Here is a 14,503-nt window from a genome sequence, read left to right as displayed (position 1 = left end):
GCTCAATCACAAGCCAAGAGACAAGACCCCAAAGCTAGAGAAGAGCCAACGAGTGCCCAGATAGACTAACGGGTACCCACACTGACCAGACATACAATCCTGGACTTCAAATGGGGCTAGTGCTTTGAATAAATGAAAGCTTAGAATCCCAGAAGAATTCTCTTTCAATTTCTCCTGAGTTGTCAGCGTTAGTTCTTAACATGTAAGTGTCCACCTCACTGCCCTGAGAGGTTTCTGCTTTTCTCAAGGTGAGGGGCTGTTTTTTTCTTTCCTCTGTGTTGAAGTGAACCAGAAATACCGTATCTGCAGAACATTTTGTTGTACCCTTCATCGTTGTCAATATTATAGATACGTCAATGTTTCTTGCCTCGATATCTCCCATTGTCAAAACACAGTGATAGTTCTCATTCAAGCGAAGTCTTGCGAAATGCCATCCAATTGCTGTCAGCAAAATACTTCATCTGGTGCAGTAAAGGTAAGTTATTATTTTGACTGTATCTATGTTTGAAACGCTTATTAACATGTAAAAACAGAAGGAGTTCTTCAATTAACCTGCTGTGTTGACAGGGTTGGTTAATAAAAAGTTCTCGTCTGCCTCGTGACGACATTCAGTTAGACAAGCAGTAAAGATACTTCCACCATTTAAAAATTATTTGTGTAGCAGCATTGTGAGCATCCAGCAGAATAAAGAAACCGTGACAGACAACATACAAAAGAGAATTGCGAATAGCAAGACTTGCTAACCGTGAGCTGCTAATGAGGCTGAAGTTAGCATCTTCCTGGCAGCTTCTAAACCAAAAGGGATATTTCACAATCTTTCACATGACTCTGGACTGCACATCTTTAGCTCAAAATCTAAAACGCTCAAGCGGATCAAACCTGAACAGAAATTCTAAGTCTGTTTTATTCTGATCGTGAAAACACAAGAAGGAAGCACTGTCAATGCTTTTTTGTTTCTGCTATTAGACCACCCTAGAATTAGACAAGCCATAAAACTACAACGTGTGGGCATGTCAAACTATACTATATTATAAGTAGATTATTCTATACTGGTTACAGATTTTTAAAACACAGCTGGTTATAAAAACAAAGCTGAAGGATCTTTTTTGTTGACTCCAGAATATTGCTACAGCTTTATTCTATCAACCCAATGTTGTTGATCACCACATCTTCTGAGCTGATGTTATTACTGCACCCCTACAATATTGGCTGCTATGTTGATTCAGCGCACCGACTAACACTGTTGCTCCTGAACTGCACAACCATTCCAATAGACTTAAGGTAGGGCAACAGTTATCAAAGCAACATTAGCATAATTTGACACTGCTCGAGCCTAATATCTGCGGCATTCCTTGAGGAGGTTTTCTTAAAGAGAGTGCCCCGGTAGGCCAGAGGAAATGGAAATAAGTAGTGCTTGTTTACCTGTCAGGTTTGCTGGATCCAAAAGGAGGGGGGAGGGCAGATAAAAGGACAGACAAGAATGAATACCATTAGTGTCCGATCAAAGAGCATCAGAGACAAAAGCAGTGCTGAACTCATCATTTTCTTTTCTGTTTCACATTTGAACTAATCCCTTTCTCAGTACGGCGTTAGATATGCAAAATACCACCTCCTGTGAACACAAAGAGCCACGGTAGATTTAAGAAAGAAAACTTCATTGCTATGCACTGCACAGGACACACATCATGACCAACCACTACGGCGCTCTTATATCTGATAACATACTAGAAAACACAGCTCCAAGAGCAACTTAACTCCAAATGGGACATTAACAGTCAGAAAGCTCCAGAAGTAACCCTACAGGGCTTATGAACATCAGATTATTGACATCAAGGTTAATAACGTTGCTATGCCGCATCTGTCACAGCAATTATTTATGTGCATTAACAAACCTCTTGCCAGAGGAGCTGATGATTATCGTTATTGACGCTAAAGGCTTGCAACGTTATCTTACCCTATCTCTTATGTATGCAAATGCTGGCATCTGTCTATAGCCAACAATACAGATTACAGAGAGAGAAATAACACAGACTGAATAGAAACCTATGAGATAACTTAGCTTTAGTCATTCTATTTTTTTCAAATGACTAAAGTGCATCTTTCTTCTACTTTCTTTGCTCTTACCTCTTAAAGAGAAGAATGGCAATGACGATGCACACAATGAAAATGACAGCCAGCACAGGGCCTACAACCCACAGCAGTCCCTCCTCCTCATCAACAATCGGCTGGGGGTCCACATCCGACGCGGTCACCGGATCAGAATAGGGACTGGTTGAGAACATTGTCTGCAGGAAGTTGTAAGTTTAGCCATTTTGTCATAATTTTGCATCGAACAACACCGCTGCCTTAGCGCATGAGGCCGTGCTTACATTTTCCGAGAGGTCTAGGAGGGCGAGGACGAAGAAGACGTACTCCTGGCCACCCTTCAAAGGACGGTTGCGGAAGTCGCCATAGTTTCGGCTGTCGCCTAAAGTGAACTCTAAGGGGAGGGTCTTAAAGTGAGCTGTGATGTAGGCCCTGGGGTCTGACTGGCTAGCCTGCCTGCGGATGCGCAGGGCCCGGCTAACGCTTGTCCTGTTGATCTCTCTGAGGAGCTGAAAGGGAGGGCAGCAGAAGATGGTCAGAAAGTTATTCAGAGCAGCAGGAAAGGAAAAATGGCAAAGAATAAACAAGATGTAAAAAGTACTGAATCAAGCTGATTGAAATTAGGGAGTTGTGGAAGATTTGCAGCAAACGGTTAGGTGTCATTTTCCTTTCAGTGCCTTGTCCAAGTAACCTTTTCATATTTTCTTACATTACAGTCACAAACTTCAGTGGAGTCATTGGGACAACACACATTTGCTCTTAATCTAAAGAAGAAGGAAAATTATCTGTGGGCTTAAATCCTTTAGAAGGAAACGTTGGAACATTTGGGGTGTTTTCTTTGCAGCATCCTGAGTCAATACTATGCAAAACCACCTTTTGCTGTAATGCCAGCTGGTGGTCTTTGGGGCAAGGATCTTAGCTGCTCCTCCAGAGTTACCATGAGTCTTTAGACTGCTTTTCTGAGTAATGCTCTCAATTCCCAGCCTGTTGAATAAGGTGGAGGACCATGTCTCGGTAGATGTGCAGTTGGGTCATACTCTTTCTGTTTCTTCCTGAGCTGTTTGCTGTGTTCATTGGTCTTCATGCTGCTGTTTGTTCCCTAATGTTCTCTAACACGCCTCTGAGGGCTTCAAAGCACAGCTGGATTTACACCGAGATGAAATTACACGCAGATTAAGCTTTAAGCGGACAGCAATTAATTAAACAGGATTTTATTTCGGTGTATCAGAGTAAAGGGGGGGGGGGGAATTCAGATTTTTATTTGTGAAAGACTTTTAAATACTGATGTTAGTGGTTTCTTGATGACAATAACATGGAAAGATTCACGGCGTATGAAAACTTTTCAAAGGCACCTCGCTTTCGGATACCTTTTTATCCTAAACAGAGCCTCTTTAAAGAAAGGAACTTCAGATAATTTACCCAACACAACAGAAAAAAAACCCATCAGTGAAGGAACAATAGGCTGCAGAAAGCATTGTTCCCAAGGCATATTTGTCCTCATCAACTGAGGTGCTGACGCAGATTGGGAAGTGCACCATAAAAGGCTATTGAACTAATCGTACACCCATGAATGTGCCTTCAGAACAGTATAATGAGGTGATGAGGTCTTTAGAACTACTGCAGATAGAATTAGATGAGAAATGGTGTGCAAAGTCATTGTTCAGATTGGGGGAACTATGGATAGCCCTGTGGTCTACTTTCACTAGACTATAAGCATTTAACCGTCCTGTATCTTGTAAATGAGACCGAATGCCTTATGACTGGCATTCAGTCTGCTGGGTGTCTCACCTCGTCCAGATTCATCTGATCAGGATCGTCCCAGGGATTCAGAAACTTTCCTCCTCTCTGCTTCTTGAGAGGCACCACCACCACATAGTAACCCCTGCAACACAGCACAGACTGGATTCAAATCTAAGGACTCGTTACCATCATTTAAATGGGTTTTCAGCATTTTTCAGCAGTACCCCCCTCCTTCCCCCCATTTAAAACAATAACTTCAAGCACCCACAAATCTGACTTTTGCAATGGGGCTCAGTAAATAATTAAAAAATCGATAGGAATGCGCAGAGAAATCAGCTGGTGACCCAAAATGTCCGATTTTAAGCACGACCGGCCCTAATCAGGGATTAGCCTGTCAGAAACAAAAGCGTCATTTTCTTTTTCAATCAGCGAATGGATCAGGGCTAACCGGTTGTGCCATCCCCTGCATCAGTGAGGCATGTACAATGAATTCAGATAAAGTCCAGAGACATAAGAAGCTATTTAACAGGAAACTACCACATCAGGGAGCAGCAGAGAGCAAGAAGCTGAGCATATTACAGCAAAGCTACTCTGTTTATCCACTTGTAGAGATCTATCCTGTGACATGGCGGATTAAATAACGTTAGCAGTCTTTAGGAAATCAAAAACTAAACGTCAAGTGTCACAGGAAATATACAGTCCTATTCTGAATAAATGGACTGTATCAGGGGGAAAAAAACAACAATTTATGATCGGTGCATTTCTATCAATAAATAAAGCGGGCAGACGGACAAAAGTTATCACTTGATTGTGAGATCATTTACAATCTTTACAAACCGCTTCTAAGACAGCAGTCGATACACGTCAGAAGAGCAAAATGGTGTGTGATAAAAAAAATCAAAACACTTTGAAAGAGACAAACTACATGACAATTGCAAAGAGGAGAAATGTAAGCGGCGGAGTGAGTCACCCAGTGCTTTGGAAACGCTGAAACGCTTTCATTCGCTATCTATATTTGTTTTTATGGTTACAAAACACAGACGAAAGCATCAGCCCTGAGCTCTCATTTGTGGGCGTTTTCAGACATGCTTTGCTGCCAAATGTTTGAAATCTCTCCTTATAGGCCAATAAATCAAAAACAACGACAGGAACTAGACACAATATCTCACAGGGTGCGCAGAACACTCTGTAAGCTACCTGACAGGGAAAACAACTTCTTACTATTGCAAAACCCACACATGTTGTGTTCGCATCCCCTGACCCATCGCTACCTGACTTTTGCTGTCGTCTGCACGGTCGGCAGCTGCACAGTCACCATTCCGTCTGCGTTGGTCTTTCCCACAATGAGGGGTTTGCTTTTAAGGATGTCTGGGGCAGTGGTGGCAGTGACGCGGTGCTGCAGGCCGCCAGCGCTGTTGGCCCGGTTCGTGAGCAGAAAAGAGTACTGGGTGTCCGGATCCAAGCCAGTTATGAGCTTCTGGGTCTGTTTGCCGTCTACTTCCACAGACTGGCCCTTTCCGTACAGGATCTGCGAATGTAATTCACAACAAGCGTGATGCATTCGCTGGGGGGGGGAAAAAAAAGAGTCAATTTTCCACCAAAACTCTAAACTGAATCTCAAAATGTAGCTTCTGCTTCTAACTGTGCGTAAGTACATTTCTGTTCCCGATTTAGTTCCCGTTATTTAAACATCCATGTTAACTCTCGATCCTCCTTTATTTACAATTCAGTGAAAATGTACTCACGGTAAATGGCTGGGCAGGGTTCTTGTCCCGGATCTCCCAAGAAAGCAGGACCGAGTTCTTCATGGCTGCCTTCACTCTGAAGTTGGTGGCAAAGACTGTAGACCAAAGCAGAAAAAAAGATACACAAAAAAAAAAAAATTCACAGCGTTAGTCATTTTTCTCTGCAAATTCAAGCATATTTAGCCTTACCTGTGTTGCATTCTTTAGTAGCAGACTCAAGCTAGCTATTTGATCTGATCAACAAACATGACTTGGACAGGTACTCTGCCCCAGACCCAAGACTCTTACCTTGCTTTTGGAATAGGCTGTTGGGTCTAAGGCTACAGTGACAAGACAATGAAAAAGGACACTTAGGATGCAGTCACTAAATGTTGAGTGTCTGTGACCGTGTGCATGTGCGGATTTGCTCTACGTCAGCTATTTGAACCTGGTCCTGGCATCCAGTGCAATGATTTTGGGTGGAGAGAACGTGGGTGTAGTCCTACCTTGGTCAAGCCGCTGCGTCCTGAACTGGACGCTGGGGCTGTACGGCCCCGGACCGACGGCCGTGAACGCGCACACCCTGACATGATAGACGGTATCGGCACTCAGACCCTCCAGCAAAACACTCGACCCCGGAGCAGGCACCACCACCTCTGTAGCGTTCCCCCGACTGTTTATATCCTTATACAGCACCGAGTACTTTGCAATTTTTCCATTTTGCTCTATCAGTGGGACCGACTTCCATGTCAGCTTGAGGGAGGTGGCAGAAGCCTCCTCCAGAACGATACTTTCTGGGTATCCAGTCGGGGCGTCTTCTGGAGTGGTCACCTCCGCCATGGTTTCCTCTCCGTAGCCCATTTTGTTTCTGGCAGAGAGTCTGAACACATAGTTAGCTCCCTTCTCTATATCCAGAGCAGTGTAACGGGTTTCTTTGGCGGGGAACTCCACCACCGTAAAGGGAAGAATGTCGACACGTCCGAAGGTGAGGCGGTACCCCAGCAAAGGGGTCGGCGGGTTGGGAGGGGGGTACCACTGCAGGAGGGCCGTACCTGTTTCAGTTGCACTGACCAGCAGTTTGGGTTTCTCAGGAACTAGATAAAGGGCAGAGAGGAAGAGTAGGGAAGGGGGGGAATGGTGAAAAGATAATTAGAGGGTAATTACAAAGCACATTATTTCTAATCTGAAGCAAAACGGTACAATACATATAATGTGCCACCAAATGACCGGCTTCTTTATGCCAATACAAGGTGATACATTGTGACGTATGGCCATTTCAGTGATTTAAAAAGCCTCTAATGATAATTAGTGAGACTAAACATGATTACTAATAAACGAGCCTTTTTTTTAATCAGTGAGTCTGTTTGTGAAGGCCCACTTACAAGGCAGGGCGGTGCATGCAGTAACAGCTTTGCTGCGAGCGCCGTCACCCTTTGCAGTGTAAGCTCCCACTGACACAGAGTAGGCTGTGTCTGCTTTCAGGTCTCCGAGCACGATTTCCTAAAAACAACCAGCGGCTCTGTCAGCTACATGAGCAAAACAACGTTGGCATTGCTGAAAGTTTAGTACTTAAATTTAGGTCTTAAGATCCAAGTACTTAGAGGAAGACAGAAACAAAAACTGTGGTTGGATCTTTTTTTGTTGCCTTATTTCTACATAACCAATAATATTGAAATGAATGAAATGCCCCTTTAGGTTCTGATTCCATTATCTTTGCCAAAAGCTGTGGCTACGTTTGGAATAGTTGTAAAAGGAATACAAAAAAAAAAATTAAATTTATATGACTGTTATGTTTAATACAAATTCCCATTTAACCACAAATACACTGAAAATGTATCACATTTATTCTCAGCCAATTCAATACACATTTTTTTCAATTTATTATTTGTTAAAATCAAAATAATTCAAATAAATTTCAACTTATTACGGGACGTTAAAAGCATGTTTTCTCAAGGCAAAGAACGTTCAGAACAAAAGTAGAACCTTGAGTGGACTGAAAAGCTCTTAATACAATCCAGATTTTGAAGGTAAGTATCATTCATAGTATTTAATTCATATGATTGAATGAAATGGACGAAAAGAGGTTTACTCACATATTCAGCTGAGTCCCCAAGTTCCCACTGAACAATGAAGCAGTAAAGGGGGGAGACAGAAAATACACAGTTTAGAAATTTCTTTTGGGTCAGAATCAACAACAACATATCCCTTACAGTCACAGAAATATACCAGTCTAAATTTTCCTCAATAATGAGGTGCAGCCTATTTGAAAATCTCATATAAAACAATTATCCCTGATGTAGACAGGCAGTCACTTAATTTGTTTCTCAAATACAAGTTGGGGTGTGTTGTTATTTGCTTCATTTATGAAAGAAAGAGATAGGGGTAAGAAGGAATGCAATGTTTTACTCCAAATAATAATAATAAACAAAACGTTCACAAAAGTCCCTTTTTTGGCATAGGGGATGGGGATCAAAATTGATTCACAAATGTCAAAACTCGATAATTACAATGGTTATGCATAATGTCATATTAATAACTGATTTATGATTTCCTTCTGAATTGTAATCAAATCTAATTGTGAAGTGTCTAAAGATTCCTACTCCTAATTTCTATAGATAGAAAGTTAATCTAAAATAGCTACACGTTAGACAAATAATGTTAAAACACATTTATCTTTGTTAATTCTACTTTTTTAAGCATTTAGTATCACTACACAAATTTGTTATGAGCTGATTTAAAGGTTTCTACTGTAAAAAAAAAAATGTTTAAATGGTTATGTACCTTTTTCTGATTGTGCAATAGGTGGTATAACTTTACATAAGGGTGGTTCCCTGACTCCCATATGGCAGTACCTTTCAGATATCTCTCATATAACACCTTAAAACTCATCACATTCTCGTATGGCTATTTGGTTGATGTACCACTCCATTTTCAGTGGTCTCTCCATCAGATCAACACTTTGAAATTGTTCTAGAGGTGCCAGTCAGGTCTTGTGTTCCAAGTTGCAATATATTTCTGTAATAAACAGCTCAAAAAAACGTTAGCTAGAATATTGTTACTAGCCAACTTAGCTAAGCGGATAGGAGCCGCACTTGTGTGTGTTTTATAAATAACAACACTGAATATAACTTTAATGGTGTGTTTGTTTGCTTTCCTGAGCCAGCGGTATAAAAATAAATCTTTGTTGGGATTGGTGAGCCGCAAAAGGCCTTGCATTTTCTGAAAAAAGATTATGTAGAACAACAAAAGATATCCTACTAGGAACTGTTCATGGTCTGTAGTGAGTAGAAATTATATTTAAAGGAGCAATAAGCTAAATTTCATTATTTTAGATAGAAGGAACTAAAAAATAGTTATGTGGAGAACTAAAGGTATCTTTTCAGATGGAATATGGACATAACACACCGTCTCTCTATGTTGTTCTCCGGTCTCTTGTTTACAAATCCTGGCCGGCCCCTCGTGCATGTGTAGGCGCAAAATGGCGCCGAGCACGTCCAGTGGATCGAAATGTTCTCTTGCTAACAGCATTATAAATTTATGAGTTACTTACTTCTTCACTAGACAATCTGAAAAGTGACGCTATTTTGCTGTGTATTTATCCTTTGCCAATATGCACATAAGAGGCGATGGGTGACAAGTGGAAGGGAAAGGGAGGGGGCAGATGGTGCTCAACAGCCCACCTAGTGGTAAAATTTCACTTATTGCTCCTTTAAACATGTTTGTAAATACTCCAGAAAATATACTTTTTTTAAGGTTAGCAAGAGGATTTGATTTTTATTTTTAAAAATATAATCCAAAATGTGAAAAAAAAACCACCTAATAAAAAATCTGACTATTGTAGAAGGTTGTTTTTCAAAGAACTATCCAGTATATTTCAGTTCTATTTCTAAAAAAAAATAATGCAGTATTTATTAGCATGGTTTATACTATTTATATACATCCTGTATGGTAGGACACTTCTGTCTTATTGATTTCAAGACAAAGATCCGCAGCTGACTTATTTTTCTTCTTTTATTGTTTTTTATAAATTACTCCTGACACAGTTTGAAATGTAAGTGATTAGTTGTTTGTGTTACCTGTGACTCTTCGATGAGGATGTCCTTGATGAGTGGTTGACCTTGCGGTTCGCCATAGTTTGTCCGCACATAGTGGACTTGGTAACCACGGACCTGTCCGTGCTGCAGCTCGGGTGCTGGAGCGCGCCATTTCACCCTAATGGCTGAGGCATTCACTGTCTCTGCTTCAACCCCTCGTGGAGGACCACTTGGAACTACAAATGCATTTTGGAATACAGGTCAAGGGTCACAGGTGATGGGCACTTAAAAGTAAAAGCTGTCAATTTAGTCCTATTAAAAATAAGCGGGCAGATGAAAAAAAATACCCAAAAGCTGAGAGGAAAAAAAAATACAGCCCTTCAAAAAGTCTTAAAGTGCTCTGATGTCTGGTAAAAAGCCGAGATAGGTAAAAATGAGAGTGCTCAAGGAAAGTCATGGAGGTAAAAAGCGGTGAAGTATAGGAGGCAAATGTAGAGAGAGGTAAGAATTGCAGATAGCGATGTATTTGTTGCCAGGGCAAGATAAAAAAGTGGTAGTCATTCAAAGAGAAAATACCGTTATCAAGAAAGACATCTCTCATGATGCCAAGAACTGCACTTCTACCCAAAATGTAAAAAAAGGACAGAAAAAATGGAACCTCCGGTCACCTTTTGTTTTCTGACAGACTCCAGTAAAAGCACTCTAAAAAACGGTGGGCTTAGAAAAAAATGCTTTGATGAAACTAAAAGAACTAAAAAGAATATGAAGCAAGAGTTAAAAAAAAAAAAAAAAAAACAGCAGAACATTATACATTGTAATAGCTAAAAATACATGTCATAATGCATGACAAATTATTTAAATCAGGGAAAAGTTCAGTGGGACTTTTTTTTTCTAAGTTCAGTAAGAAAAACAAAGGAACGACTGAGATAAATTGTTGATAACTGCTTCTCAGCATTATCATTATCATTATTTAAGAAAATATCAATTCCTTCCTTTAGGGGGTAGGAAAAAAATGCAGGTAAACACCGAAGGCTAAAAATGTCAGCTGAAGAAACAGGGGCAGCTGGAGAGAATGGATATTAGGAAGAGATTTCTGAGTTTCGGGTCATTTCTGGAGGGTATATGCGGGAAACAAAAGCGAGGGTTGTTAAAACGGGGCAGGTTTAAAAGTGCCACTGAAATGCAACATTCATTTATACAGCAGCTCACGGTAAGACAAAACGCCTTAACCGACCAGTGGTTGTTAGTTTACTCAGTATTAGCCGGTAGCCATTGTTAGTTGCTGCGGACCATCCTAAGATGGGTGTGGGGTTATATTTGTATTTGTCTGGGGAACATACCATCTTCCTCAGTGCGGATAAGCAGCTGCAAACTTTCTGGTCCGTCCCCAGCCTCCGTGAGAGCCCGAACCGTTATGCCATACTCAGTCCATTTCTCAAGGTTTTCCAGGAGATACGGAGAACTTCCCGGAGGAATCCTGTCAACTCTTTTGGCCGTTTTGTTGCCCTCCATTGTGGAATACTGGATGGAGTATCCCGTTATGATGCCGTTCTGAAACTCCAGGGGTGGTGGAGCCCAACTTACCAGGATGCTGGTAGAACTGGGACTGGTGCATGTGATGTCCTGGGGAGGCGCTGAAGGAACTGGTAGGCCAGTATTGAGGAAGGTTGTTGTTGGGTAAATGTCATTTGGTCGTGTGTGCGAGTTGTTTAGTGTTGAGGTGAGGGAGACGGGTGTTTGCCATGACAAAATGATGATGAAATTGAGTAGATGAGAAACAAGAGAACAAAAACAAAAGACAAAGAAACATAAAATGAAAACAAAACACTGGAGAACGAAAGTTTCTTGTGCGTGAAAAATGACTTTGTGTGACTAGAAAGCAAAACTAGCTTAACAAAGATACCGAATGAGGGGTGCCACATCTGCATAAATGTTGAATAATGAAAACAAGTAGATGGCTTAAAAAGAAATGTAACACAGACACTGACTAGAGATTTTATACACACAGATACCTGCTTACTTGTCCTCAGCCTAGTGAAGTTCTGTGATCCGTTCTGGACTTCTTATTTCTATCTGTGAATTTCTGGCCTCTTACCTTTAGCTGGCTGAATCTGACAGACCTCAGATTGATACCCAACAAGTAAGTGTTGACAACAATTCTTAAAAGTCTTATTTCAGCTAGCCGCACAATTAAAACAATTTTTCAGCAAGACGCCTTCGTTCCAGAAGAAGAATTGAAGCGTCGACTGCGGTTTTTAATGCTGCGGGTGATGCGTGTCCGGTCTGGAGGTTAGGTTTTGGATGCCATTATTCATTCACATATTTGTTTGAGCATCAATCATGAAGTCAGTTACGGTCTGGATTCCTAAAGGCCTTGTTTTGAAAATGCAACAAATAACCCATCAAAATAGCTTTGGTTAAAAATGTCACAGTTTTTATTCACATGTACAGTACCCTGCAAAAAATATTCACACCCTTAGAAAATTTTCAAATTTTGTCACATTCCAACCCAAAACTTTAATGTATTTTATCTGTATTTCTTGAAATCCACCAACACAAAGTAATCCATAGTAGTGAAGTAGAAGGAAGGCTCATTAGCGTGTTCCTGCAGAACTTGGGCTCTAGGACCATGCCGACGTTTTTTTAGTTAAAACGTTAAGATTTTCTGTTGTGTTTCTACTGTTCATCTACATCACAATGGAAAGCGTTTTCTCTGAAAATGGCAGTTTTTGAAAATGGGTTCCAGATTGGCAGGGTTTGAAAACATCCCAGTCTCTGCTGTGATGTAGACTGGAAAAATGGAATCTGTCTTTATGGAGAAGCCCTGGCACATATGGAGCATGACTGCAATCAGTAGAAATTAAGCAGGGGCTGCATCAGAAACGTTCTAATTAGAGCTCCTAGCTCCTGTTTCTTGACCTTTCATGAGATCAACAGTAAGAACTCTATCGTGGGAAGGAAAGGAGCTGTGCCGATTTCAGACAGCCTGTAACTCTGACGTCATTACAGAACAGAAACACACATGGATGATTCTAGTCAAATCCAGGCCTATAGCCTTCCCAAAACGAACTACAAAATCTCTCCGGACATTTTGGTTAATTTCCGTGAGGTAGGCTGTGCTTATACGTCATGTCACGCAAAGGATCGTGGGATTCCTTTTGGCTCCTTAGCGCTAGTAAGGGACATCACATCTCCTTATGCTAAAGGAGCTATGTGTTGAAAATGCTCTATAGTGCTTTTGATGAAAGTGTATTAAAATTTTCACTCAAGTGCTGCTTTGAAGACCAAACAGAAGACAAAAAAATACTAGAGATAACAAGAAACATCTGCCAATTAGCAGCTGTGTAACAGTTTGAATAAACTGCATGTCTATAGATGAAGATTTCTTTAAAAAGCTACATGCATTCAAGGTAATCAAGAGCAAGCATATTTTACTGCTGTTAAACAGTTACCTTCAGGTAGATGGTCTTGCTAGCAAGCTTTGATGTTGTAAAATACCTCTTTTCATGGTTTAATCAGTCTTGTATTTGTCCAAAGTTGGATAATAGTGTATTTCCTGGTAGTATGGAAAAGAAGCTATGAGCATATTGTTGAATTGAATTCTGTCCCTAAATTCTCTGTTATTTGAGTGTGTTTGGATGCGTATTTATTGTTCTATTTCACGTTATGGTGCGATATATATGGCCGATGTCATGTGTTCAGTCCCTAAGAAATGTTCCTAGTTGGGACAATAATGTATCTCTTCTGTTCTAAAGTGGCCCAGTCAAAGTAAAGAGCTAAATATAGTTGAAAATCTGTAGCTAGACTTGAAAACTACTGTTAACAGATCCTCAGATATCCAATCTGACCAAGCTTTATATGTTTTGCAAAGAAAAATGGGCATACAGATCAGTCTCTGGAAGTGCCCATTTAGCAAAGTTTGCGGTTTTAATGTGACAATCTGTGAAAAAGTCCAAGAGGTATTAATACCTTTTGAGGCTCTGTGTATTGATTGTTTTAGCACCATTTTGGCTTTCTAGCCTTGCATTGTCAAAACTGAAAGCCGTTTTCCTCTTCCTCTCAAATCCAATCTCCCAAACACAACCACACGCCTTCACACCCTGCAGCATGCTCAGATGGACCTACGTGTCTGCGGAGTGTCAATGGACACTTCGTTGGTGTACGCTCCGATCCCATTTTTGCTCTTGGCGGCCAGCTGGAAGGTGTAGGCGGAGAAGGGCTTCAGGTTCTTCAGCAGGTAGGAGGTGGCTGGCTCAAAGCTCACTTTCCTCTGAAGAGGCGCACACACACACAAGAGGAAACTCTTAACATTTGGGTCAGGTCATATTTTCTCCGCCCTCCATTCCATCCGCTCAAACATCCACTTTTTTAGCACGTTATCATCCATCCGATTGCCGGGTAAACAGCCCGTTCTGCTACCAGTCCATCCCTTTTCTCCCTTCCTACCTCCTCCGTGTCGTCGACCCTTCGATAAACCAGTTCGTATCCTGTGATTTGGCTGTCTGGGCCCCCCTGGGTGGAGGGGGCCACCCAGGACAACAGGATACTGGTCTCAGACTTGGCTTCCCCCTTGAAGTCTAACGGTTGGGATGGAACTAAATATAAGAAGAAGAAATAATAATAATAATAATAATAAATAAATATGACTACTTCTGTGTAATTATAAAAGGTTGCATTTTTCACAGCGCAACAAAGCTTGGCCCATTCGTTGTTTCTCTAAGTTTACCTCCAGTCTTGGCTATAATTTGCAGATCTTGGGACAAGGGTCCGTCTCCTACAGAGGTGAACGCCAGCACTCGGATGTAATAAGTCTTGTTAGGGGTCAGATCCTGGATGGTGATGAAATTGGTGCCTCGGACCATCTGCTTTTCCCACTGCACACGTCGACACAACACATGCATGCTGATCTTTTCACGCAGC

The 14,503-nt window shown here is 41.2% G+C and overlaps 1 protein-coding gene across 12 annotated transcripts in view; it reads right to left on the bottom strand.

Moving 5' to 3' along the window:
- The window catches only part of LOC118556348 (receptor-type tyrosine-protein phosphatase delta-like), a gene marked incomplete at both ends in the record, with an annotated part of 57,081 nt that overhangs the window by 24,580 nt on the left and 17,998 nt on the right, over positions 1-14,503 (bottom strand). For 8 of the 12 annotated variants that reach the window (XM_036133377.1, XM_036133382.1, XM_036133379.1 and 5 more), the window contains 14 exon segments: positions 1,423-1,434; positions 2,125-2,285; positions 2,370-2,594; positions 3,874-3,967; positions 5,097-5,353; positions 5,571-5,665; positions 6,056-6,643; positions 6,932-7,049; positions 7,643-7,669; positions 9,626-9,819; positions 10,924-11,226; positions 13,709-13,853; positions 14,030-14,178; positions 14,310-14,457. In XM_036133377.1, the coding sequence (XP_035989270.1) occupies positions 1,423-1,434; positions 2,125-2,285; positions 2,370-2,594; positions 3,874-3,967; positions 5,097-5,353; positions 5,571-5,665; positions 6,056-6,643; positions 6,932-7,049; positions 7,643-7,669; positions 9,626-9,819; positions 10,924-11,226; positions 13,709-13,853; positions 14,030-14,178; positions 14,310-14,457 (2,516 nt within the window). 12 annotated transcript variants of the gene reach the window in all.

Source organism: Fundulus heteroclitus, unplaced genomic scaffold (assembly GCF_011125445.2).
Source record: "Fundulus heteroclitus isolate FHET01 unplaced genomic scaffold, MU-UCD_Fhet_4.1 scaffold_615, whole genome shotgun sequence".
Lineage (NCBI taxonomy): Eukaryota > Metazoa > Chordata > Actinopteri > Cyprinodontiformes > Fundulidae > Fundulus > Fundulus heteroclitus.
The sequence above is the reverse complement of the archived record's forward strand: the minus strand, read 5'-3'. Positions and strand labels throughout refer to the sequence as shown.